The following is a 27119-nucleotide window of genomic DNA, read 5'->3' as shown; positions in this document are numbered from 1 at the left end:
ATACTCTTTGCAAAAATAACTTTGTCATTCCATGTGCCATACTTGGACATACTCCCGTAATAGCTATGATTTAGTTTAGCGAGGTGCCTTAGCAGTAAGGTAGCTTTGTTGATATGTTGTCATCTCCGTCAATCTAAAGTTCCCTGACTCTCTCTGGGTTCTCCGTATCCAGATGCCCAGCCTGTTTCTTCAACCTGATGAACCTGTTCTGTGAGCTTACCTGCAGCCCCCACCAGAGTCTGTTCCTGAACGGCACCCAGTTCACTAGTGACACAGCTGCCAACAAGACCAATGTGGTGGAAGTCCAGTACTACATTGGACAGACATTTGCCAATGGTGAGGGGGCACATTGCCTGGTCCTCTAGACTGGGGCGGCAGGCAGCCCAGTGGTTAGAGCTTTGCGCCAGTAACCGAAAGGTTGCAAGATCGAATCCCCGAGCTGACATGGTAAAAAAATCTGTCGTTCTGTCCTCTGAACAAGGCAGTTAACCCACTATTCCTAGGCCGTCATTGTAAATATGAATTTGTTCTTAACTGACTTGCCTAGTTAAATAAATATTTTAAAAATAAAAATCTGTTAATGCTTTCTTGCCAACTCTTATGGTCATTGTCCATAGGAGTTGGCAAGACTGCAAACAGATTAGGCTAGTGGGAAGATCAGGTCACAGTTTGGAGAGTGGAAATATTCAGTCACTTCCATTGGCTAGCACTGTTGTTGACATAATGCTACAGATATCAGTCAGTCCCAAGGCGTATAATGTAATTTTGGTCCTCTCTCTTGGCAGCCATGTACAATGCTTGTCAGGATGTCCAGGCCCCCTCCATTAACGTGAAGGCCTTGTCACTGCTCTGTGGTAAGGACGCCAGTGACTGCAACGCCACCAACTGGATCCAGTACATGTTCGACATCAACAATGGACAGAGTCCCTTCCCCATCATCCCTATATTCTCAGGTAAGATGCACAATACAGAATATGTGCCATTTACAACGAAAGGGCATCGGTCTCCACAAGTATTCATACTTATTTCAGTTAAGGATAACATTGGTCTCAGTTTAAAACGGCACAAGAACATTCATCTGGAGTCAAATTGGTACAGCTCACATTTATTTTATCAATAACTCCATCCTCTGACTACCCCCACCTCTCCAGACATGCCAGTGTCCGGTATGATCCCCATGAACAACAAGACATACGGCTGTACGGAGGGTCTGGAGGATGGCTCTGGGCCATGCTCCTGCCAGGACTGTAGTCAGGCCTGTGGCCCCCAGCCTGTCCCTCCGCCCCTGCTTCCGCCATGGACCATTCTGGGCATCGACGCCATGGTGGTCATCATGTGGATCTCTTATGTGGCCTTCCTCCTCATCTTCATCGGAGCCGTGATCGGAGCCTGGTGCTACAGGCAAGGACTGAAGCGCGTTATGAACTGACTGGCACTTTGACGTCTGAAGCAGTGTTTTCCTAAGATGTATCTAATGGTGCTGTTTTTTGTCTCCTTTTCTCATCCAGAAAAAGGAGAATTGAGTCGGAGTATGGTCCCATTTTGGACAGCAATAACCCTCCCTGTCTGAACAATGACAACATCGACCAAGGTACGGTGCTGCATATCAATAAGTCTTTGTGCAGCACTTACTTTAATAGCTTGGAGTCCAGAAAGTTAAGTAGAACAAGTATCTAGATACGACGGTGCCAATTGCCAAATCAGCCCAAAATGCAGTAATGTTCTCAACAACAAAAAAACTCCCATTTTCTACCTGACCATTAACTCATTCCCTCCTCTCTCGCTCTGTGTCACAGTGGACGCATCGTGTGGTGAGACGCTGGGCGAGCGCTTCGAGAGCTCCCTGCGTTCCCTCTTCGCCCGCTGGGGCTCGTTCTGCGTACGGCAGCCCCTCGTGGTCATCCTGGGCAGCCTGGCTGTAGTGGCCGCCTGCTCAGGGGGCCTGGTCTACATGAAGATCACCACGGACCCCGTGGAGCTGTGGTCCTCTCCCAACAGCCAGGCCAGGCAGGAGAAGGACTACTTCGACAGCCACTTCGGACCCTTCTTCAGGGCAGAGCAGCTCATCATCACCACCACGTTGCAGTCAGAATCCGTCTACTCTCCGTACCCCGCGGGGGCTGACGTGCCCTTCGGAGCCCCCCTGGACAAGGACGTCCTCCACCAGGTGGGTTAGTTGGAGGAACTGGGGGGGGGGGGGGGTAATGAATTGAGGTGTGATTGATATGTTCAGATGGAATTATTGTAGAATATAGAATGGGATTATGGGTTGTGGACATTTTGGTTCAAGCTATCTGAGTAGTGTTTCCCCTAGGATTTCTTTCAGCAACTAAAACCCTGAATCAGTGACCTTAGTTATAATCTTTGGCTCCCGCCTCTGCTAAATTAGTATAGGAGAAACAATGCTGTGTCAAGAATATACCCGCTGTCTTGTTGATCAAGTGTGGAGGCTCTTCTCTTCAGGAAGACAATACAGTACATACTTTGCCTTAGTTCTGACGTGACATTTTATAGTTGTAGTTTTTCTCAAATTTTTACACGATCTCTTCTCTCAGGTGTTGGATCTCCAGACGGACATAGAAAATATAGTGGCTTCATACGGGGACCAGAAAGTGACCTTAAAGGATATCTGCTTGGCCCCGCTGGCCCCTTTCAATGACAACTGCACCATTCTCAGTGTTCTCAACTACTTCCAGAACAGCCACAAACAGCTGGACCATAGCATAGGAGATGAGTTCTATGTCTACGCAGACTACCACACGCACTTCCTCTACTGCGTCAGGTGAGTGGCCCTCAGAACACTTTCTCTAGTAACATCTGCACCTGGGGAATGCTACAGGACTCATGAGATTATACTGGTTGCAGTTCCTCTCCAACTCAAATCATTCACATTGAAAGATTGGTTCTGATATTGCACACTGTAAAATGTTTTTCTTGAGCTTCATTTTCCTTCAGCAAGTATATACTCATAGCTGTGTATGGTGAATAGTTAGTCTTAGATTTGTGTATATTACCTCAGTTATTAAATCATTCTCTCTGTCTCTCGTGTGTGTGTGTGTGTGTAGTGCCCCAGCATCCCTCAACGACACCAACAAGCTCCATGATCCTTGCCTGGGTACCTACGGAGGCCCCGTCTTCCCCTGGCTGGTCCTGGGAGGCTATGATGGTGAGTGGGGATACGTTAACATCATCACACAAAGAAATAGAATCTACAATTAGTCGGTGGGAATAAGAATTAGTCGTTGGGAAATATGTACCTTTTCAATTTTGTGCTGTTTTTTTCTATGGGTATGTTTGAGTGTATTGTATGTGTTTTTATGTTTTTAAATTAGGAAAACGTGTCTGCTACAAAAGGCTAAACGTTATTGCTTAACTCCTGTATATAATCACAAATGTTTTTATTATGCAGAGATGCCTATGCAAAGATGGTTATTTGGTGACTGACCTTGTAGAGTCGGTTTAATGAGCTAACTCGGACTGTTTGCAACCTTGAATCTATGTCTATGCTATTGATTTTACTATTGTTCACTGTGTTTTTTGAATGGAACTTTGTCAACTGTCAATACAAATTCCCTGACCCATGGCGCTTTTTTGCATCTTGTTCTCCCACCCCAGCCACCAACTACAACAACGCCACAGCTCTAGTGATCACATTCCCTGTCAACAACTACCATAACGACAGCGTCAATCTGGGAAAAGCTCTGGCCTGGGAGAAGGAGTGAGCAAAACGAATGTTTCAGATGCTAGTGCATTTACCAAAGGAGTTTCACATTTCAGTCAGATTTGGGTTTGTGCCGTGAGTTGCCATTTTGAAGTAGCACACCCATCCATTTCCAGATTCATCAGTTTCCTGAAGAACTACAGCAACCCCAACCTGACCATCTCCTTCAACTCTGAGAGGAGCATTGAGGACGAGATCAACCGCGAGAGCGAAAGTGACCTCGGCACCGTCGTGGTCAGCTACGTCATCATGTTCGTCTACATCTCCCTGGCGTTAGGACATATCCACAGCTTCAGGAGAGTATTGGTTAGTGGTAACTAACTTCAGGCATTATCATAGTTTACTTTATTTAATGACGTGTTCGTCTACATCTCCCCGACTCAAGACAATAGTTTAGGTCTTTGTCTAGCTCAAAAGAGAGGTCAAGCCCCTGTGCGCAGCATTGTCTCCCGCAAGGTTCTGATTCGGAACGACTAACCCTCTGTCTTTTGCTTTCGGCCCAGGTGGACTCTAAGATCTCCCTGGGCATTGCAGGCATTGTGATTGTGCTGAGCTCAGTGGCCTGTTCTCTGGGCATCTTCAGCTATGCTGGCATCCCTCTCACCCTCATCGTCATCGAGGTCATCCCCTTCCTGGTGCTGGCTGTCGGCGTCGACAACATCTTCATCGTTGTCCAAACGTACCAGGTGCTAAGCTTTATTCTCGTCTGACTATACTTTCATTGAACCACAATGTTTCGTTAGGTGCATGTAACGGCATGTATATGGTCACTGTCGAACTCTGTAATGGCACTGATGAATGAATGTATTGATCACCGTGTGTGGTGCGTTGTTGTACAGAGGGATGAGCGGCTGCATCAGGAGGAGCTGCATCAGCAGATAGGCCGTATCCTAGGAGATGTGGCTCCCAGCATGCTGCTCTCCTCCTTTTCTGAGACGGTGGCTTTCTTCCTGGGTATGAGAATGACCTGTAACCTTCAGTCACTTAACACCTCTAGTGTTGACACACTACTTGGCTACATTATAGAACAATCAAACGTATTGTATAAGGCAGTATGTAAATCCTTGAAGATGTCAACTAGGTCCTTTGTCATTCCCATGGATTTCCGTATGGACTGCAATTTGTGTAACGATAAGCTTGAGTCTGGAGCTCTGAAGTCAGTGGGTTACCTACCTTTTTCCTCTCCAGGGGCCCTGTCCACTATGCCAGCTGTGCGGACCTTCTCCCTGTTTGCTGGGCTGGCTGTGTTCATTGACTTCTTGCTACAGATCAGCTGCTTCATTAGCCTGCTGGGCCTGGATGCCAAGAGACAGGAGGTAAGGAGGGCTGGGCTGGTATGGGGGTGAGGTAGGGTAAGATATGGTTGGGGATGATTTCCTGCTACAGATCAGCTGCTTTGTCAGCCTGGATGCCAAGAGACAGGATGTGAGGAGGGCTGGGCTGGTATGGGGGTAGGGTAGGGCTTGGTTAAGGGTTGGGGCTGACTTCTTCCTACAGATCAGCTGCTGGGCCTGGACGCTAAGAGGCAGGAGGTGAGGACGGCTGGGGAATAAAATGAATGTTTCCACACTGCATTTGCTTCTCCTGTGAGAGGACTGGTGATGACTCACAGGGGTAGGCTTGGCATGCTAAACAGTAGCTGTCAGCATTCTGTGTCACTGTTTGCCCAACTCCCTGTTTCATTACCATGTCATTTCCAGCTAAGGATGAGCGTCACGGTTACAGCCCACTTCAAGTGAGCAGTGCACTGATGTCACATTTTAATAGAGAGAGACACAAGTTATCTAATTAGGAAGTAAATTCTGAACACCTGTTTTTAAAATGCTTTACTGATTGGGTCCTTGGGGCCTTATTCAGGATTTCCGGGTTAAGTCAACATCGTTCTCTTGCGCTTCAAGAATTTAGACGTTGTTTTTCCAGGGGAATCATCTGGACATTGTGTGCTGTGTGAAGCTGCCAGTTGGCCAGGAGGAGAGGACAGATGGCTTCCTCTTCCACTTCTTCAAGAAGTTCTACTCCCCCTTCATCCTCAAAGAGTGGGTCAGACCCATTGTGGTGAGTGCTGATACTCAGATTTAAATGTACAGTAAAGCCAGCGTTCAAGCCAACGTGTTATGTAAACAGTTAGCCACTAAACGTCCATAGTGTATCTTGAACAACTTCTCTCGGACAGGTGGCTGTGTTTGTGGGGATGTTGTCCTTCAGTATCGCTGTCACCAATAAGGTAGAGATTGGACTGGACCAGAAGCTCTCCATGCCTGATGTAAGTATGTCTAGTACGTCTAACCCCACCAGCCTCACTCAGTGTGCTATTGATAATCGGTCTTCTCTTTTGATGCGTTGGATAATATCAGACATTTTGTCTCGTGTTGAATCTCCTATCCAATAGGACTCGTACGTCCTGGACTACTTTAAGAACCTGAGCGAGTACCTCCACACGGGTCCTCCGGTCTACTTCGTGGTGGAGGACGGCCATGACTACCTGAGTCTGGAGGGCCAGAACTCTGTGTGTGGAGGGGTGGGCTGCAGCAACAACTCTCTGGTCCAACAGGTCTACCAAGCATCTCTGATCAGCAACTAGTGAGTGAAGCAACAGCAACCCCCTCCCCACTTCTTTCACCTTTGGACTGCGTGTTGAAATCAGTAGTATGCTGTGAAATCAGCCGGGGTTTAACAGGGAGACTAGAATTCTGGTTTTGAACTCGCTGACAAACAGTGCTGGGATTCGCGACACCCGCAATAACATCTGCTAAATATGTGTATGCGACCAATAAAATATGATTTAATTACTTGACAAAGTCATATGACTTGTTACGTGTAACAAAACCATCCACCACTGCTGTGCATGACCAAAGAGCTCTATTTTCATGTCATCCAACAAATGTAGTTTGTTGAAGTTTGCTGTAGTTTGCTAAACTGCATTGGCACTTGGATTGGAACTGGTGATATGGTCAGATGACATGAAAATAGAGCTCTTAGGCCACGGACTTTTGTTTTGGTGACAAAAGAAGGATGAATATGCTGAAAATTACCTCATGCCTACTGTAAAATATGGTGGTGGATCTTTGATGTTATGTGGCAATTGTTTTGTCCACTGGGGCCATTGTCGAGGTCAACAGCATGATGAACTTTACCAAGTACCAGGATATTTTAGCCAAAAACCTGGTTGCCTCTGACAGGAGGCTGAAACTTGGCCTCAAATAGATCTTCCAGCAAGAGAAGAGAAGGCAATGGACTTCTCAGTCTCCGGACTTGAACCCCATTGAAAACCTGTGGTTTGAATTGAAGAAGGCAGTCCATAAGCACAGACGAAGGATATCGAGGATCTGGAAAGATTCTGTGTGGAGGAATGGTCTAAGATCCCTCCCAATGTGTTCTATAATCTCATAAAACATTTTAGAAAAAGGCTCCTTGCTGTTATCTTTGCAAGGGGAGGGTGCCGGAGTATTGAAAACAGGGGTGCCAATAATTTTGACCCCTTATCTCTTTGAGAGACAAAATATGACTTGCTAAACAAAATCACTTTCTGTGAGTAATTGTATTCGTATTAAATAATATAATTTCAATTTTTTTTAGCATATAATATAGCTGTGTATTTGTATTATTTGTGTATTTTCTGCTCAGCTTTATCAAGGGTGCCAATAATTTAAGAGGTGACTGTGTATAGTTTAATGTTACAGTTATCGCTATCATATATGGGCCTAATATAGGCTAAGCTAAACCTCTGTACAGATTTCCTTTCTTTTCATTCAAAATCCAGCCGTCAGTGCTGGTTAGAACTCTGCATAGAGATGGATAGCTAGAGGGTGCCCTTGGCACTAGACGGTGAATCCCTATGGGCTTTGTTATCACAGAAGCGATCAATGGCACAGCTCAGAGGTGAAATATTTTCTGAAAGTGACGCACACATTACTTGAAAAAGTAACTATTACTCAAAATTTTAAAGTAACGTGTTACATTACTCCGTTACTCATAAAAGTAATATCATTACATAACGTGTTACTTTTGTAACGCGTTACCCCCAACACTGCTGACAAATACCTTTCTTGTTTTGGAGGTATTATAAGACTTTCTTGAATGTCTTCCAATAGAAAAGGATCTAGTAATCTCAATGTAATTCTCCTCCCAGCACCACTATAGGATTCAACCCATCGTCGTGGCTGGATGACTACTTTGACTGGGTGAAGCCTCAGTCCTCCTGCTGTCGATATTACAACTCCTCTGGGGCCTTCTGCAATGCGTCAGGTAACACACACACACACACACACAAACCTGCTGTAGATATTACCACTCCTCTGGGACCTTCTGTAATGCCTCAGGCACTAACGTTAAACCATTATCCAATGTGCCAATAACACACTGCTCTGATCAGTCTCTTCCAACAGCTTCTGGGAAAAGCACGTCTACACGTTCAGGACAACTCTTAACACGTCTAACAATGTCTGTCGCGTCCTGATTTTGAAGACACAGGCTACATTCCGATATCAAGCTGTTGCGAAACAGTGCCATTCTGAAGCATTGCTTTTAGTCAGTGAGGCAGTATTTGAAGGGCTTTTTCTTTGTATGCTAGAAATGTTGTATTGAAGTACCTACATTTGTCTACTTTCATCAGTGGTGGACACGTCGTGTGTGCACTGCCGCCCCATGACCCCCAGTGGGAAGCTGAGGCCCATAGAGCAGGACTTCATGAAGTTCCTCCCCATGTTTCTGTCAGACAACCCAAACGTCAAGTGTGGGAAAGGGTAATGGTTGTTTCTCTATGGCAATGAAGGCATTGTAGTTCATAGTTGAGTGTGTATTGAGACATATTGACTGGTTGCATTTCATGCTTTTACCTTGATGTAGTTTACACTTTTTTTGCTTTTCACTGATGGCGTTGAACTCTTACATTGAGATTCAATCATTCTGTTTAAAGGAATTGTAATTTGTTTGAACTATTTGCCTCTAATGTGGTCTTTGTGGTCCTGCAGTGGTCACGCGGCCTACAGTTCAGCTGTGGTCCTAAAGGGGAACGACACATCTGTGGGGGCCACCTACTTCATGACCTACCACACCGTCCTCAAGGACTCCCCTGACTTCATAGACGCCATGAAGATGGCCCGCGTCCTGGCTGACAACATCACGAGCGCCATGGGCCACAAAGTCTTCCCCTACAGGTAGACTATTGTATCAAACACATCAAATACGTGTTTTCCATGTGGTTGATAGCACTCGATTGACCATTCCAGCCATTTTTATGATCCGCCCTCCCCTCAGCAGCCTCCTCTGCCTCACATGTTATGAAAAAAAAAGCGCAAGGCTTTTCCCGCGAAGGGTTAGTGTTTCAGGGTTAGCTGGTGATATGACCGTCACTGGTTAGTTTTGCCCTCGTGAGAAGAGAATATAGTCACAACTCACCAGTGAGCTAGATACGCCCTGAACTCACTGATTCTGAGTTCCTGATTTTCTGGTTAAATAGAACCGCTCTGAAAAGCTGTTAAATTGTGTGGTCCAGGTCTTTGTTCCTCAAAATAGCCATAAAAGGTGAAGTAAGTCGGTCATAAATAAACACACACTCATAACATGTTGTTTTAGCTGCCCTCATAATATGGATTGTTCTCCATCTTTTTTCTTCTTTTTTTTCTTATACATCCAGCTTTTTTATGCCCCCCCCCCACCGTTTACTACACATCCTGTTTTAAGGGTTCAAGAGGGGTTGTATAGTACATGTAAACACTGCATGTAAGATGCCATCTGTACGTATTTTGTCCTGTCAAAGTACTGCCCTTCTGGTTTTTTGTTTCGCTTCTTGGTCAAAGTGCCTTGAGTTGCCACACTAGCGACATTTTTAAGTTCAAACCTTTTTTTAAGTACATCATTCACAGCATGTCATTTTCTACATACTGTACTAGAATTATGTTGCAGAATTTGAATTTGTTGAAACTTATATTGTAACTGTTGTTTTCCCTCTCCAGTGTGTTCTACGTGTTCTACGAGCAGTACCTGACCATTGTCTACGACACGGTCTTCCAGCTGGGCGTGTCGCTGGCGGCCATCTTTGTGGTGACCACGGTGCTGCTGGGCTTTGAGCTGTGGTCAGGAGTTCTGGTCAGCATCACCATCGCCATGATCCTGGTCAACATGTTTGGGGTCATGTGGCTCTGGGACATCAGCCTCAACGCTGTGTCCCTCGTCAACCTTGTCATGGTGAGAGAAGGAACAGGCTGATTAGTTTTGGATTTGTATATTTAAAAAAAAAAAAAAAAAACTGTCTTTCTATAATTTGACATTTCTGGGTAGTTTTGGTAGTCATTTCTAAATGACATGTTTTGACACCAAAGGAGGATGCAGAACACTCCTTGTTGTGAACGCAGCCCAGGATCTCCGGTGTATTCATTGTGTGTGTGTGTGTGTGTTGCAGAGCTGTGGTATCTCTGTGGAGTTCTGCAGTCACATAGTGAGGGCTTTCTCCATCAGTGTGAAGAGTACCAGGGTGGAAAGGGCTGAAGAGGCTCTGGCCCACATGGGCAGCTCAGTAAGTACATCTCTACTCTTCTAGTTCAACCCACACTAGCACACTTTGTGTTGTGTCCACGGAAACGGCACACTGTCTGAATATGTATTTCAAAAAAAGCACGTAGCTCATCCTTTGCCTGAGGATTGTCTGTTCTATCAGTAATCTAACATGTAAAAATAGTACGGAGTGGCTGCAGATCCAACGTTTTGGGGATCTTTACACTGCACTAAAGGATCCGGGGCCTCCCGAAGGTTCTGCACGTGTGTGTATATTCTCTACTTTATGCGCGGAGAACAGGCTACTCGGGCGACCGGTCATGGTGCTCCTTTAATAAAGTTAGATTAAAGGTGAATCGATGTCTGCAAGATCACATAACGATAGTGTTCTACATAACAGAACTGAATATGATAGTATAACGTTACTGTAAGAGGAAAAACACCACTGTATTCTTCTCTCATGTGGCCAAGACTCAAGTGTGCGCTACTAGGCAAAATACACAGGTAGGCTATGCTACAGTTGAACACCGTCTGCTCTAAATTTCATTCACTCCATCATTCAAAACAACACTGTAGGCTACTTTGAAGCTACACTGTATAACTCAAGAAGATCAAAATGCATATCACCATGAAACTGATTGAGATAAAATGGTTACTATGCAGAATGACGCTGCGTGGCCGTTTCACCGGTTAAACTTAACGAATGATCATGCGCGATTGAATGCGATGGTGTTTTTGTCTTAAAGTAATGTTATATTATTCTATTATATTGGGTTCTGTTATGTAGAATACAGTGATCGTGTGGTCCTGCGGACGCTGATTACGTTTTGATCTGACTTTATTAAAGGAGCACCGTTCCTCTGAGTAGCCTGTTCTCTGCGAGTAAAGTAGAGAACGTAGGCTACACGTGCGCAGAAGCTTCAGGAAGGATCTTTGAGTGCAGTAGAATAAAGATCCCCCAAAAAATGGCTCTGCAGCAACGGAGGGGGAAAAAACGGTGTGAAATAGAATTTTTGGCTTGAATGGAATATCTAGGAAAGTAGAAATCACCTGATTGTTTGGCTCCGGTTTTTAGAACCTGGTTATTGAATTCATTTTTGACTGCAGGGAATGCTGAGCACCAGAATGGAACTAAACCATGGCTCCTCTTCTCTCAGGTGTTCAGTGGGATCACTCTGACTAAGTTTGGAGGCATCCTGATCCTGGCTCTCTCCAAGTCCCAGATCTTCCAGATCTTCTACTTCCGCATGTACCTGGCCATGGTGCTGCTGGGGGCCACGCACGGACTCATCTTCCTCCCTGTGCTGCTCAGCTACGCAGGTACGCATAGGGCGATTTCTCAATTGGGCAAAAGTCCATCTTTTAAACTCGCCATGTGTAGGAGAGTACCACTTTGATAATAGGCGAACGGAGGAGATGGCCTCTTCCCGCCGAGGAACCTCATAATTATCGTACCGGCTCCCTGTCGTGGAAGAGTTCTCAAATTCGTCACACCCTCTTTGAATCAGCTGTTGTTTTCTTGAAGAAAGTCATGCACACGTTTCAAAACGATATTCTACTTATCTACATGTCTGGCACAACCAGCTACATTTCCTTTTACCACTTTACACATCTATTTGGGGATTCCTCCGTAAACATCATTTGCATGATGACGCGCAGGTGGAGAAGGTGTCTCATTTCATACGCGTAAAACAGTTTCCTTTTTAGGATGGAGGAGTTGAGCAAAACCAATTTAAGATTCTCCCATTGTGCGTGCGTGTGCGTGTGGCCTTTCACCGCAAATATAATTTGCATCCTAACATCACACTATAGCACCTCTCTGTAAGCTCACTAAAACCCTCAAGCCCCAAAAGGAAACTTGCCCTAAAATTCACGTTTGCCTACCACCTGAGTATTTTGTGTAGTGCCTCATCTTAGTTAGTACCAGTTTGTCTTTATGTCAATGTTTACACGGCATGGAACGAGGGTAAGGTTGCCTCCCAAAAGTTTTAAACGATTTCACCATTGGAAAAATTACACAATCTGTCGGTCTCTCTTCCCTCAGGTCCTTCGGTAAACAAAGCCAAGGTGTTTGCAGCCAACAAGCGCTATGCCGGCACAGAAAGGGAGCACCGCCTCAACTTCTAGAGGCTCTGTGGGGCAAAGAGCAGGACAATGATGATTTTGAACTAACAAACCTTTCTGTCCTGGTCTGGGAGAGACGGTGTGGGGTGACGCAGCGTGGCGGAGGCAGCAGTTTCTGTTATTTCTGACACACACTCGCAGTGCAGGGATGCAACTCAGGAATAACTGTTGGGTGTGTCTCAGAGGCCTCTCACACTTTATTTAATTCTTATGGGCAATTCTGGGTAGTTTTCATTAGGGCACACAGTGGCAAAATGTTTTGCAATGGAAAATGGAAAAAAATGGCGTTTCCTGTTGGACCAGTAGTCTTTCCCTGTTTTTGTCTGTTTTGGTGCCTAATGAACACCACAGATTTCAGTAACCTAGAATAGCCCCCTAATGTAACATTAGCAGCAATAGGATGATATATACTGTTTCCCCTCACAACACAGGAAGTCAGCTATGTGAATATAGGAAAAACTTAAGATTTAAACTAGAAATTTATGGGGGTTTATGACCCTACTCTTTATTTTCTCTTGAAGAACAGTTATTCTTTAACCAGACAGTGTTTTTTGGGGGATTAGCTATGTAGAATGTGTAAAGAGAATGATGATATATGCAAAAGATTACTTCTCTGAGGAAAAAACAAAAAGTTTTATATGACGAAGCGTTTATGTATACTCTACTGATTACACTAATGTAACTAGTAATGAAACCAAATAGTGTTTGAAGATACAGTTAACCTGGTATACATTTCAGGTGTTCCACACATAGAAAAATAATGACTAGAATTCTGTAATTATATTTCTATGGTTCCACAGTTAATGGAAAAACTTGACCAGCTTGATTGAGACAACTTTATTAATGTTATAATAATAATAATAATATTGTGTGACAATATGTATTTCTATATAGCCAAGAGTCAATATTCACAAAGTGACACAGAGTAAGAGTGATGTTCTAGGACCAGGGCCACCTTGTCCATATAATTATAAAGGAAAAGGCAAAACTGATCCAAGATCAGTGAATAAGAGCTCAGTCTGTAAGTACATTATACTAGGCTTGGTCTGGCTCCACATCTTGCAGTAATGTTTTTGCTTACAGTTAGGGCTGTGCCCAGTTGTCTGTAGTACCTCAGAATGTAGGGTTGAGCTAAGATATTAAAGTAATATTATTGTTATCATGGGGCAACCAGGGGCTCTAGATGTTTGTTACAGACATGCTTGTTGACAATGCTGCGCATTGGCACTAGAAAGAAGCACAATGTTGTAATATGGTAACCATGTCTTGAATGAAAATCTTAATGTTTTAACATTTTAATGTGTGGACTGCATTGCAACTCGGTATTGACAGATTTAAATCTGATTTGCAATAGAATCTCATATTGGTACACCACTATAGATTTGCATAATTTTTTGGGAAAATAAATCACTAACTAATATCTCATGTGTGCCTTATTTTGAGTAACCTAAATGCACTGAGCAAAAATATAAACGCAACATGTAAAGTATTAGTCCCAAGTTTCATGAGCTGAAATAAAATATCCCAGAAATTTGCCATGTGCACAAAAAGCTTATTTTGCCAACTTTTGTGCACAAATTTGTTTACCGGTACATCCCTGTTAGTGACGATTTCTCCTTTGCCAAAATAATCCATTCACCTGACAGGTGTGGCATATCAAGAAGCTGATGAAATGTCATGATCATTACACAGGTGCACCTTGTGCTGGGGACAATAAAAGACCACTCTAAAATATTAAGTTTTGTCACACAACACAATGCCACAGACGTCTCAAGTTTTGAAGGAGCGTGCAATTGGCATGCTGACTGCAGGAATGTCCACTAGAGCTGTTGCCAGAGATATCTATGTTACTTTCTCTACCTTAAGCCACCTCCAATGTCTTCTTAGAGAATTTTGCAGTATATCCAACCCGTCTCAGAACCGCAGACCACGTGTATGGCGTTGTGTGGGCGAGCGGTTTGCTGATGTCAACATTGTGAATAGAATGCCCCATGGTGGGGTTATGGTTTGGGCAGACATATGCTATGGACAAAGAACACAATTGCATTTTATTGATGGCAATTTGAATGCACAGCGATACCGTGACTAGATCCTGAGGCCCATTGTCATGACATTCATCCGCCACCATCACCGCATGTTTCAGCACAGCCCCATGTCTCAAGGATCTATACACAATTCCTGGAAGCTGAAAATGTCCCAGTTCTTCCATGGCCTGGATACTCACCAGACATGTCACCCATTGAGCATGTTTGGGATGTACGACTGCATGTTCCAGTTCTTGCCAATATTCAGCAACTTCGCACAGCCATTGAAGAGGAGTGGGACAACATTCCACAGGCCACAATCAACAGCCTGATCAACCCTATGAGAAAGAGATGTGTAACGCTGCATGAGGGAAATGGTGGTCACACCAGATAATGACTGGTTTTCTGATGCACGCCCCTACCTTTTTTTTTTTTTTTTAAGCCATCAGTGACCAACAAATGCATATCTGTATTCCCAGTCATCTGAAATCCATAGATTAGGGCCTAATTTATTTATTTCAATTGACTGATTTTGTTATATGAACTGTAACTCAGTAAAATCTTTCAAATTGTTGCATTTATATTTTTATTCAGTATACATGTTCAGAAGGAACCGCCTGGTTGAAGGGGGTTATGTAAAAACAGACCACATTGTGGCGCCAGATACCACAGTAGCGCTAGCTGTATGCTGCCTGGAACTACCTCTCCTGACTGTTAGTGTTGACTTATTTTTCAGCAATCTGTAGGCCTATTGTCGCTGTTATACAATATTTCCTCACTTCAGACGGGTGTGGTCTAACTTGGTAGTTTCGATACCTTACATTTACTGCCAATTTGAAGGCTCACGTTTGTTTTTACTGCCTTGTGGTTGTGCGACATGAATATTTAAAGACATTTTTTTTTTCTCGTGCTTTTTAAAACCAACCATTTGTAACCATATGAACGTCAGACTTCACGCACAGTGCGTGCACTTCCACATCGAAAATTATATCCTCACAAAAATCGTCTGCCAAACCGAGAAGGACTGACGGTCGGTAACAGTGTCAACTTCCTCTCTGGCCGAGCCTTGCAGCCGTGTTGTCACACAAAATGCCACTTCATCATTTATTCATCAGTTTTCTCTTTCAGTGTTTGGGCTGTTCTTTGAATCTGTCAGAGAGAGATTAAAATATTAATTTCCCCCTGGTTGGGGCTGTGTAGGGAACAGGACAGAGGAGGAGAGAGGGGGGTGGGGGAGCGAGAAGCGAGGTTCTGGTGTTATGTAAGCCCTGTGTGGCTCACCTCTCCCTGGACCCTGCACCTGACCCGGCTCACGCACATCTGAGCCCCGGTACAGATTAACCCCATACTGGCTACAGTTTAGCGCAGACGACACAGCCGTCACTGTAGCAGACAATGCTGTTAAATGAATAATATGGTTGTAATGTACAGCTGATTTGCCATTGCTGATATTTAATCAGCTGGTTTTCAACTAAGTTGCAAATCACATACCAGACAGTAAGCTTTGCATTAATTTATTTATATCCTTTATTTGAATAGGGACAGACACTGAATTATTGAGTCATTTACACCATGCGTTTGCTTGTTTTCAGCATCAGTCCCTCGATGAGCTTTACAAGTGAGAATGTGAATATAGCCGTGAAACAAGGTAATGTTTATGAACAGCAACCATACAGTATACTGTACTATCTCTCAGGTGCAAGGTCGCCGTGTCCTGTGGGCATTCAAGTACAGCATTTCCCATCCATTCCCGTTTGTTGACAATACCTCCAGATTTACACGGTTATCAAAACGTCACGCCAGGGTAAGCCACGAAACAGAGCCCTTATTTTAAGTGATTCTAAAATCCCCTATGGGGAAAAATGAATGGTGGAAAAACAATTGGAACCGTTTCCCTGTTTGACCTCTAGGTTCTATGACTCATACTATGGTACTCTATTGCACCATTGTCTTAACAGCACAACATGGTTACTAAAAGAAAATGTAGAAAATATGGGACGAAAAGGCAGCAGCTCACTAAACTAAAGCAAGTTATGTAAATGTTCTACTGGCACAGAGAGAGAGAGAAGACTTACTGTCCAGCACCAGTTACCATACAAGCTGGTGCAGACATGGTGCATTATTACATTAAGTTGAATAAGGGATTTAAAAACTCCTCAGAGGAAGTATTTCATGGGAAAGACTGTAGAGAGAAAAGTAATGCTGTGCAATCGCACATTATCATTCCTCTCTTTCTGCTGTGAGGTCACTTTGCTTGACGTGCATTGCCATGACATCTTATTGGCACAATGACGTGCTGTATGCTTACCAAAACCTTCACTCAAGCAACACACATCACATGAGTATAATAAGGGCAGACAGGATGATCTCCTGCTGTCTCTCGCTAGTTGCCTACCAGGAATCCAAAGCAAATTCTGCAACGCCTCCACATCTCTCAAAGCTGGTTCATGAAAGTACACATACTTCTTGTCAACACCTTACCCCTAACAAGTCATTGAGTTGCATTATTTGCTGCCAACACTATCCTTGGGGTTCAAATTCAGGCCACTGGCTGTTTTTTCTACTTGAGACATTGGACTGAATCCCTTTAAAGGGTCCATTAATAAGTAACAGATAATCAGTTTTGAGTCACTGGTTATCTGTTGACGCCAAAATAGACTGAGTGGTTTAAAAATTTTTTTTTTTAAATAAAACGTTTTAGTCATTTAGCAGACCCTCTTATTCAGAGCGACTTACAGGAGCAGTTAGGGTTAAGTGCATTGCTGAAGGACACATCGATAGATTTTCGACCTAGTCGGCTCAGACATTCAAACCAGTATACTTTCAGTTACTGGCCCAACGCTCTTACCTGCTAGACTACCTGCCGCCCAGTGGGACTAGAGAATCATCTTAGACATGCAGAGGATCAGATTCACAAACAAGTCCAACTGCAGGGCTGCCTGGGGCCTGTTCAGGGGGATGTAAAGTCACAGAACGTTTGCATAGAAATGTATTGTTAGACTACATAAAATAATGTCTGTCAGCTAGATAGGAAATCGTGTCAGCTCTATTCATTCTATGTCTATCTGCAACATTCAAAACATTTCACATCCCTGACTGAATACGTCCCTGTGTGCCCCACTCCCCGCTGAACAGACAAACAGCCAACCAGGGAGTCCCTCTCCCACTGACAGCCACAACACGCCACACAGCACCCACCATTCAGTTCCCACCATTCCCAACATTCACTTCCTTGTTTACAAACGTGGTGGGCCCAGCAGTGACCAGGGTCTGACCTGGGTTGAAAAGCCCTGAGTCACTGCATCAGGAGGAGGGGGGAAAGGCCTTGGGGGGAGGCCTGGGGGGGGGGGGGTTGGGCAGGCAAACTGCCGTTTCAGCCAAATGTTGTTATTTTAAAAAGGGGGAAGGGCAATAGACTAGGCCAGGGGGCTTGCCCCCCAAACGATGGAACACATATTTGGTACAATGGAGGTGGCTGACATGTGAGCTGACCCCAGGGAGGTCAGTCAATAGCCCCCTTTATGAGTCGCTGAGAGGGGTATTAGGAGTATCAATGGAGAGGACTAAGCCATATAGGCCATGTGGCCGTGGCCAGGCCTGGAACTGTTTGTTTTGATTGCAGCACGAGACTGGGACTGGCGTGACCGCCCGCCTTGTTTACCTTGGATATGTGTCAGGTGGCCCGAGAGAGCCTGTTCGTTCCCTCCCTTTCTCCATCTCGCGCACTCTCTCCCTCCCGTTTGCTCTATTTTCCTTTCTCCCCTCCCTCCCTCTCCATGAGAAACCCTCCTCTCAGATTGCATCAGAGCCACAGCCTGGCACAACAACATGATCACTGAGCTCAATGTAGGACAGAGCCGGGCACTCAATAGCACTGGCAGGCCTTCTTATTCCGTGTTCACTTGCTAGCCTGAAATTTCTGACTGGTTGAACCCGGCACGTGTATAACCACAGAGTTTCTAAACCCAGAAGATCAATATCGCAAGACTTCCGGGAACGCTAACGAAGCAGACCAGGCCGGGGTTTGAGAAGTCAATGAGAGATGTAAAATTCTTCCTTAGTTGTTAATTTTCTCGAAATCTAAAGGCAAAACCTAGATTCGAGCCAATGTCTGAACTAGTTGAACATGTTATTACTCCAACATCGTAAAACAACTTTATATCGATTTTGATTTGATGGCCTGCACATGCATAGTTCGGTGCGAGACGACCGTTAGACCCGATAATGTGTTTCTACAGCATGAGCTAAGATAGCCAATGTCGCCATGTTATCACTTAAAATGTCTATCGGCGAAGCAGTTTCTGCCTGTCTTCATACTGTACTGTCTTTGATATAACTACAACCAGTTTGCAAGTCGGGCATTTCCGAGTTGCCTCGTTCCGACTAGCAAGTGAACGCGGCAATAGTCACACTGACTTGGAGTAGTTTTTTTAATGCTCTACTGCCAAAGGATATTTGTATATATTTTTATTTTACTAGGCAAGTCGATTAAGAACAAATGCTTATTTACAATGACGGCCTACCCCAGCCAAACCCGGACGATGCTGGGACAATTGTGCGCAGCCCTATGGGACTCCCAATCACAGCCGGTTGTGATGCAGCCTGGAATCGAACCAGAGTCTGTAATGACACCTCTTGCACTGAGATGCAGTGCCTTAGACCGCTGCGCCACTCGGGAGCCCTGAGATATACTTTAATATTCATCGTCTAATTTACGAGTTATTCATAATATCCCCTTTTAGGTGACAGACTCAGTGTCACAGTAAGATATGTAATGTGTTTTAACACTTGGGGCTAAGCCTCCTTAAGTTGTCAAGGGGGTAGGATTTTATGAGAAACATGCACTGTCTAATCATGCATGCTTGAATTGTAATAGATGATTGGTTCTCTGCAATAAATATTAAGAGTGGAACTAGATGATATCTTATGTTATGGCAGTACATCAATTCACCAAGATCAGCAGCCAGCAGAATAGAGTGACACAAAATGATGAGGAAGCCAATCACATTTCAGGAATCTTGTTTTTATTGAACAAGCAAGGCAGTATATTTACAAACATACACATATGTATTTTGGTGTTGTTGACCATGAGCTTTCTACCAAACCGTAAGTGTGTATCCTACAACAAATTCTTTGGGCTTAGAAATCAAAACATCTAACAATAGTATTTCACCCTGATTTCAGCACTATCCATCTTTTCTGTATAATTAAAATGACTACAATCTGATTAAAATCATAAATCATAAAATAAACAACACTTTCCTGTTTTTCAAGAGAAACTCTTGGTAACACTGCTGTGATGTCACAAATATCATTAGCATATTCTGAGTCATTATTCATGTCATATGAAGGAATTCCCCTCGACCACGCCCACAAATTGGAGAAAAACATTCTTTCCCATTGACCCCCATTGTAAAAGACACAACTTCGTCGTAGATTTTTTTGTTATGAAGAAATAACAAACGTGCCGGAAAGCTGCTGTGTTGTTCGATCAAATTTTATTGGTCACGAACACATATTTGCAGATGTTATCACGGGTGTAGCGAAATTCTTATGTACAGTGGATTCGGAAAGTATTCAGACCCCTAGACTTTACCACATTTTGTTATGTTACAACCTTATTCTAAAATGGATTACTTTTTTTTTTAATCCTCAATCTACACACAAGACAACACAGGAGTGGCTTCAGGACAAGTCTCAATGTCATTGCGTGGCCCAGCCAGAGCCCGGACTTGAACCCGATCGAACATCTCTGGACATACCTGAAAATAGCTGTGCAGCGACGCTCCCCATCCAACCTGACAGCGCTTGAGAGGATCTGCAGAGGAGAATGGGAGAAACTCCCCAAATACAGGTGTGCCAAGCTTGTAGCGTCATACTCAAGAAGACTTGAGGCTGAAATCGCTGCCAAAGGTGCTTCAACAAAGTACTGAGTAATGCGTCTGAATACTTACATAAATGTGATCCATTTAAAAAAAAAAAAAAAGATTTGCCAACATTTCAAAAAAAAAACTGTTTTTGCTTTGTCATTATGGGGTATTGTGTGTACATTGATGAGGATCAGTTTTATAATAAGGCTGTAACATAAGAAAATGTGGAAAAAGTAAAGGAGTCTGAATACTTTCCGAATGCGCTGTACATGCTTATGTACATGTAACCAGGTAAATCCCGGAAATTGTGGGGACCCAGTGTCCAAGTAGGCTGCACATAGCTATTTGTTTGGAAAACATTTAATCACAGGTATAGTCCGTGTGTAACTCCAATCGCTACTTGTAGCTTTATAGTCAGTTTGTTTGTGTTGTTGGTCTTGGCTAGTTTAATGTTCTGGTTGGTAGCTAGCTAGCACTCACGTGGCTAACGTTAGCGCCTTCATGAAAAGGGGCATGAGGGAAGCCCTACAATATTACGATTTTCTAAGTAGTGAGAATGCTTGAGAGCAGGCAAATGTTGAAAAGTCATCCTTAGACATGTTTTATTTTTCTTAACTGTCACTTTGTAATTGACAAAAACAAGCAGACAACAAGAAAATTGTGTTTGAAAAAAGGTGAAGTTTTTTGCTGTGAGCCAAGGTTATTTTCCCTACAGGCGGGCAGGGCAACAACATTCTATTTAATACTGACTGGGAAACTAACAACGGTGACCTTCGAACTGGAACCACTCGTCATAAAAGATGGCACAATCATATTGTGACCATGACAAATTGATCACCTGCCATATCAAACACTTAGTCAAGTCATGACATATATTGTGATTATGACGCTAATTCAAGTTCAGTTTCAATATCAGAGCTGTAGCATTGGCAACATCATGCCCTACTTCCGATACCTTTCCATCCACTCCAGTAAAGCACTAGAAACGTGCCAATAATACACTCTAATGTAGAGCACAGGAGATTACACATTGAATGATAAGTGGGCCCATTCACATAATGTCCAAAGCAAGCACTCAACAGGTAGAAAACAAGAAGAGTACTTAAATGTACTGAATAATGTACAGTATAAAATTCTATTAAATCTGTAAGTATTTTGCAATCGAAAAGGTTGCGTCGAGAAATTGTCATGCGGATAGTGGGATTGGTGGCTAGTAAACAGAAAAAGGAAATGGATTAGAAAATATATTGAAAGCCATTTAGATCAACTTCCCTTACGGGGTTTGAGTCAACAATTGATCAGAATTAGTTTGTTTCACAACCCCTCACCCAGTCAAGAGTCTCCGAAAATGGCCTGTATCCATGTCTACAATATTCAAAAAGTGCACTTCTAGTGAGGAGAGACTGGAAAACGTTTTTCAAAAAGCACAGAGATAACAGTCCTGTCAAAATCGGCCACGCGACAGGTTTGCTTCATTCTTCATGACAATCATAAGGCAACCAAAACATGCCAAGCAAGGATTACAAAAAAAATGAATTGTTATGGACAACTTTCAGCTACCAAATCTTTTGAAGGTGTAAATAGTGTTAAAGAAAGATAAGTAAAAGTCTGAGAAGAATGTTGAAGTAAGAATACGGGTAACTTTGGCTGCTTTCAAGTGTCGATCTGAAAATGTACATATGAATGTGGCCTGCAGTAGCGTGTAGAGGATCTCCAACACTATGGTCCATGATGGATCTCCAGGCTGCAGGGAGACCAGCTGGTCTTGGTACTCGGTAAGGTGGGGTGGTCCAGTAGGGTGGGTCTCCTGGTCCTGGATCAGGAGGGCTGGGTGTGGGTGCTCCTCCTGATGGGTCACTAATGCTAGGAGGTCTGGACGAGGCGTCTGTAGTGTGGCATGACCTCGTTCTCAGGCAGGTGCAGGTTGAACTCCAGGGCCACCAACACAGGGAACTCAAAGGCTATCAGCTCCCTCCGGTTCACACGAAACCTCTCCTCCAGTTTCTACACATCAGAGAAAAAGGGAGATGAGAAATGTACAAACTAACCCACTTTATTACTTCCTATATCCTGTAATACACACTGAGTGTACAAAGCATTCAGAACACCTTCCTAATATTGAGTTGTCCCCTCCCCATTCTTGACACACAAGGGAAACTGTTGAGCGTGAAAAACCCAGCAAAGTTGCAGTTCTTGATACAAACCGGTAAACCTGGCACCTACTATCATACCCTGTTCAAAAGGCACTTAAATCTTTTGTCTTGCCCATTCACCCTCTGAATGGCACACATACGCAATCCATGTCTCAATTGTCTCAAGGCTTTAAAATCCTTCTTTAACCTGTCTCATCCCCTTCATCTACACTGATTGAAGTAGATTTAACAAGTGACATCAGTAAGAGATCATACAGTGCCATGAAAAGTATTTGCCCCATTTCTAATTTTCTATACTTTTGATACGGAATGTTATCTGATCTTCAACCAAAACCTAACATTAGATAAAGGGAACCTGAGTGAACAAATAACACAACAATTGCATACTTATTTAATTTATTTCATAAATAAAGTTATGCAACACCCACTGCCCCTGTCTGAAAAGTATTTGCCCCTTTACACTCAATAACTGGTTGTGCCAACTTTAGCTGCAATGACTCCAACCAAAAGCTTCCTGTAGTTGTTGATCAGTCTCCCACATTGTTGTGGAGGAATTTTGGCATAGAGAACTGCTGTAATTCAGCGACATTTGTGGCATTTCAAGCATTACCTGCTCGTTTCAAGTCCTGCCACAACATCTCAATTGGGAATCTACAGGAGAATGTCAGGCCATCAGTCTGTGAGCTGAAACTGATGCACAGCTCTGTCATGCAGCAAGACAATGATCCAAAACACACAATCAAGTCTACATGAAAATGGCTAAAAAGCAACAAATTTGAAGTTTTGGAATGGCCTAGGCAAAGTCCAGACCTGATCCCATTTGAGATGTTGTGGCAGGATTTGAAACGAGCAGTTCATGCTTGAAACCCACAAATGTCGCTGAGTTAAAGCAGTTCTGTACGTAAGAATCGGCCAGAATTCCTCGACAGCAATGTGAGACCGATTCAAAAATATAAAAAAAAAGAGAAAATCAGAAAGGGGGCAAATACTTTTTCACGGCACTGTAGCTTTCACCTGGCCAGTCGATCATGGAAATAGCAGGTGTTCATAATGTTTTGTAAACTCAGTGTAGAGGGACTACAAAAAATATAATTTTGTCTATGATCCCTATGCTAGCCACTTTGCCATCTGTCATGTGGTGCTTTTCTGTCACAGCAGATTCTACACAGATTACATAACAGCCGATATCTTTATAACATCTGAAAAAGTGTGTAACTTCAAAAGGAACCACATCTAAGGAATTCATATGATATAACAATCGTATATTCCGTGCAGAATCGCTGTTTGTCGGCGTGACAGGAAAGCGCCCCTGGTTTCCACCAGGCTGCTCAGAGCCGAAGCCTAACGCACTAAGAGATGAGGATGACACTTACATCTATGAGATGCTTGACCTCATGCTTCTTGAGGTCTCCGCCAATCTTGGCGGCGAGCAGGACGCAGGCGCCGGCACAGAGTTTGCGGTTCTGCTTGTTGAGTTTCCCCTGGAGGACCAGCTTCTCGAAGTAGACGAAGGCCATGGCTACGGTGGGTTCCTCATAGCCACACTCCTCCTGGGCCAACTTACGGATCTCTCTCTTCAGACTGGTGAAGGGATGGGGAGGAGGGTCGAGAGGGAGGGGGTGGAAGGTGGTGAAGGCAGGGCGACAATAGACAAATGCAGAGAGGTCAATGCTAAAGAAAAAAAGAAAACCCAAAAGTACCAGTGTCCCCAATGTCTGTCAGGAACTATTGTTGAAACGATTAACCACAAGGGGTTAAAATAAGGCTGACACAAAATGATCTTTTCAACATCATACTAAAAATGTATGTTTCGCATAGACGTCCCTACCTCCTGACTTTGCTGAGGGTCAGCCGTATGTGGGGGAACTTCTCCTTGAACGTCTCGTTCATGTCCTTCTTGAGGTCAGAAGGCTTGACGTACTCTATGACCGTAGTCTGAAAGAGAGATGAAAATACTGGTGTCAGGAAGACACGCTCTGATGTTAAGCTCTGCTGTCGGTAAAATGGCACAAGGGTTACGTCATTGTATATGTGGAAGAGGACACAGAGAAGCCTCAGTCTCACTATGGGAGGTGATGTGACCTTTAGATTCAGGGTTGGGTTTCATTGAGAAGGTGGTTGAGTATCAGATGAGATATTGGAGTCAGGCAGAGGAGGCTGGTGGGAGGAGCTATTGGAATGGAATTAATAGAACGAAGTGAAGCGTGGTTTCCATAGGTTTGATACCGTTCCATTTATTCCGTGTTCCAGCCATTACAATGAGCCCTTCCCCCTATAGCTCCCCCCACCAGCCTCCTCTGGAGACAGGTAACAATTGGGTGGGACACCGTACATGTTCCACGATAAGATAGAATAATATTCCAGAATGTTTACGACGCTCTGTATGTTCGGTTGATGTACTTTAACTGAGCCATTTAACTTTATTTCAGGTCAGAGGTTCATACCTGTTATTTAGGGAGATAGACTATCTATTAGGGAGATAACTGTAGTTAACCCGCTGAATCTAGTTATGCGATAGGAGAGCGATAATCAAAACATCATATTGCCCAAATTGGCTCATGGCAAGTCATTTGCTTTGTTCAAACTCGCATTCCTCCCTATCTGAATCCAAAAATATACCAAACTATTTGTTCCAACCAAAATATTTCTAAGTATACTTTGACTGCTGCAGCAAATCTGTGGCTAGTGTGGGCCCTGGGAGACCTAGAGGGAGGATTTCTAAAACGAAAGGACAAATTTAGAGATATATCCTTTACCGCAAAGGAAACTAAATGTACTAAAATGATTTCTATCCCACTCTACAGTTAGTAGCAGACTTGAAAGATCAGTTCAAGAAAGATAAAAGGCTTAGATTAGCACAGTGACTGATGGTGCAGTGAAACGTTCAGCATCTACGGGTCACATTCCTCGAGTGTAAATACAATAGCTATTGTTGTTTCGCAACGGGAGGAAGATAAGAGAAGAAGAGAAAAAAAATAAAAAAAAAACTGTCTAGCCTTAACTGAATACTTCACGTCTGGTCTGTCTATTCTACCAGCCCAGATAACACCAACGGAGCCAAATGAGAAATGAACTGGGAGTCTGTTGTTGTTGCTTTGATTTGAACACAAAACGAGCGTTCCCCTGCCAAGTTCTGGACATGAGAAAGTGATTAAGTAACAGTGAGGTATGTCCACAGGAAAAGGAGTGGAGCGGATAAACAACATTAGAGGTGAGTCTGAAATGGCACCCTATTCCCGACTTAGTGCACTACTTTTGACCAACTCCCTATGGGCCCTGGTCAAAAGTAGTGCACTATACAGGGAATAGGGTGCCATTTCTAAACACACCCTAGCTGTTATGAAGTGGCTGTTTAAAGCGCTACTGTATAGAGAGACAGGGAGTGTATTCACACACATCACAGACTAGTAGGAGTGTGAGCTGAACCAGGGATTGGGCCAATTACCTTTCTGATTAGAACGGTCAGACAGAGTCTTTGGACTTACAGTGAGTTCAGTTGATGCAGTATGAGGTAGAGCCAAGCGCAAACGTGTGGCGAGCTGGCATTGCCCGAGGACTTTTCCAAAAAATAAAAAAAGTGTAATAAAAAATATTGACGCAAAAGCGTTCAAAAATAGGGACAAAGTACCGTTTTTTTAGGCTGATTTGACACAATTTGTCAACTCACGCAAAATTGATCTGTCCTTCGCATCGGAGGGCTGCAGGTTCTGTGCGTGTCTTGACCAATCAGATTACGAAGGTACCAGAATAAGGTACCCCTGGTTGAATACCTCTGCTGTAGGCTACTAACAGCAGCTGTATACAGCCTACAATAAAATGGTAACGTTATGTATTTAAGGCTCATCTGTTTGTGATAGGAGAAAATGTGAATGTGATCAAATTTGGTTTAGATTCAAACTTGGACTGGCTAGACTACCTAGAACTTTTTAATCCAAAAGTATTAACTGGAAATAATCAAAATCAACACAATAGTGACAGGGAACGAGTTCATTTTGAATTAGGCCTACAGTTGCGTAGGCATACACGATGCAAACCTGCATGAAGCAAAGTCAGCCCTGTGAGTTCTATTGGAATTGTTGTCTCTGTGTCGAGGAAACCCCCACGAGTCTCGTTTTAAAATATAATTCATATGAACAAGTACAAGGTTGCTGCAGTTTGACAGAGGTTTCACCCCACCCCAGTTTTATCTGGTTAGGTTACCAGATCAGGAAAAACTCTGGGCCCCGGGGAAAAAATTGGAACCTTTTGTTGTCATCTCTGGTCTGTGATAATACATAGGAGCCGGTTGGTTGTTTCTCTGACCACTATTTCCTTAGAAAAATGTTGATAATCTGAAAAACAAGATAGGCCCCAAATCTTTCAAATACTTTAGCTGTGCTTGATTGAACTTGTCTGGCACAAATGGAGTACAAACCATGTCCGTGCGGCACTAAAGGCAGGCTCAATCAAACTCTCAAAGTATTTAAAAAATAAATGCTGTTTGAACCCAGGTCTGGCAAGCAGAGTGGTGTCTCACCATGTAGGAGGGGAAGATGAGGACTCTCTTGTGCTTCCCACACGGCCACTGGGGATCGTCCAACAGGTTAGGGTCGTACTCCCGGATCAAGTCCCCCAGATCATTCCCTGTAGGGGACAAAAATGACACAGTCACACAATGAGCCAAGGATAAACAAACACTGGGGACAAGAAAGTGGTTTTCCACTTCTTCTACTACATAGTCAAATCAAATCAAATT

General features: G+C 43.6%; 2 protein-coding genes across 3 annotated transcripts in view; one reads left to right on the top strand and one right to left on the bottom strand.

Moving 5' to 3' along the window:
- The window catches only part of LOC106600427 (NPC intracellular cholesterol transporter 1), a 31931-nt gene extending 18174 nt beyond the window's left edge, over positions 1-13757 (top strand). The window contains exons 4-25 of the mRNA XM_014191768.3: positions 173-336; positions 786-953; positions 1152-1401; positions 1509-1591; positions 1797-2167; positions 2556-2782; positions 3066-3166; positions 3616-3718; positions 3838-4027; positions 4225-4407; positions 4561-4675; positions 4910-5037; positions 5642-5776; positions 5895-5984; positions 6111-6301; positions 7851-7966; positions 8334-8463; positions 8692-8877; positions 9676-9907; positions 10122-10235; positions 11371-11533; positions 12258-13757. Of these exons, the coding sequence (XP_014047243.3) occupies positions 173-336; positions 786-953; positions 1152-1401; positions 1509-1591; positions 1797-2167; positions 2556-2782; positions 3066-3166; positions 3616-3718; positions 3838-4027; positions 4225-4407; positions 4561-4675; positions 4910-5037; positions 5642-5776; positions 5895-5984; positions 6111-6301; positions 7851-7966; positions 8334-8463; positions 8692-8877; positions 9676-9907; positions 10122-10235; positions 11371-11533; positions 12258-12340 (3523 nt within the window). The 3' untranslated portion in view covers positions 12341-13757. The remainder of the gene's footprint in view (positions 1-172; positions 337-785; positions 954-1151; positions 1402-1508; positions 1592-1796; positions 2168-2555; positions 2783-3065; positions 3167-3615; positions 3719-3837; positions 4028-4224; positions 4408-4560; positions 4676-4909; positions 5038-5641; positions 5777-5894; positions 5985-6110; positions 6302-7850; positions 7967-8333; positions 8464-8691; positions 8878-9675; positions 9908-10121; positions 10236-11370; positions 11534-12257) is intronic.
- Positions 13758-19363: 5606 nt separating this feature from the next.
- LOC106599958 (CDK5 and ABL1 enzyme substrate 1) overlaps positions 19364-27119 on the bottom strand; it is a 31531-nt gene continuing 23775 nt past the window's right edge. For both annotated transcript variants that reach the window (XM_045714761.2, XM_045714763.2), the window contains 4 exons: positions 26901-27007; positions 24213-24319; positions 23758-23965; positions 19364-22235 (listed from right to left, as the gene is read on the bottom strand). In XM_045714761.2, the coding sequence (XP_045570717.1) occupies positions 22095-22235; positions 23758-23965; positions 24213-24319; positions 26901-27007 (563 nt within the window). In that variant the 3' untranslated portion in view covers positions 19364-22094. The remainder of the gene's footprint in view (positions 22236-23757; positions 23966-24212; positions 24320-26900; positions 27008-27119) is intronic.

Source organism: Salmo salar, chromosome 03 (genome assembly GCF_965601325.2).
Source record: "Salmo salar chromosome 03, fSalSal1, whole genome shotgun sequence".
Classification (NCBI taxonomy): Eukaryota; Metazoa; Chordata; class Actinopteri; order Salmoniformes; family Salmonidae; genus Salmo; species Salmo salar.
This window is presented reverse-complemented; position numbering and strand designations above follow the sequence as displayed.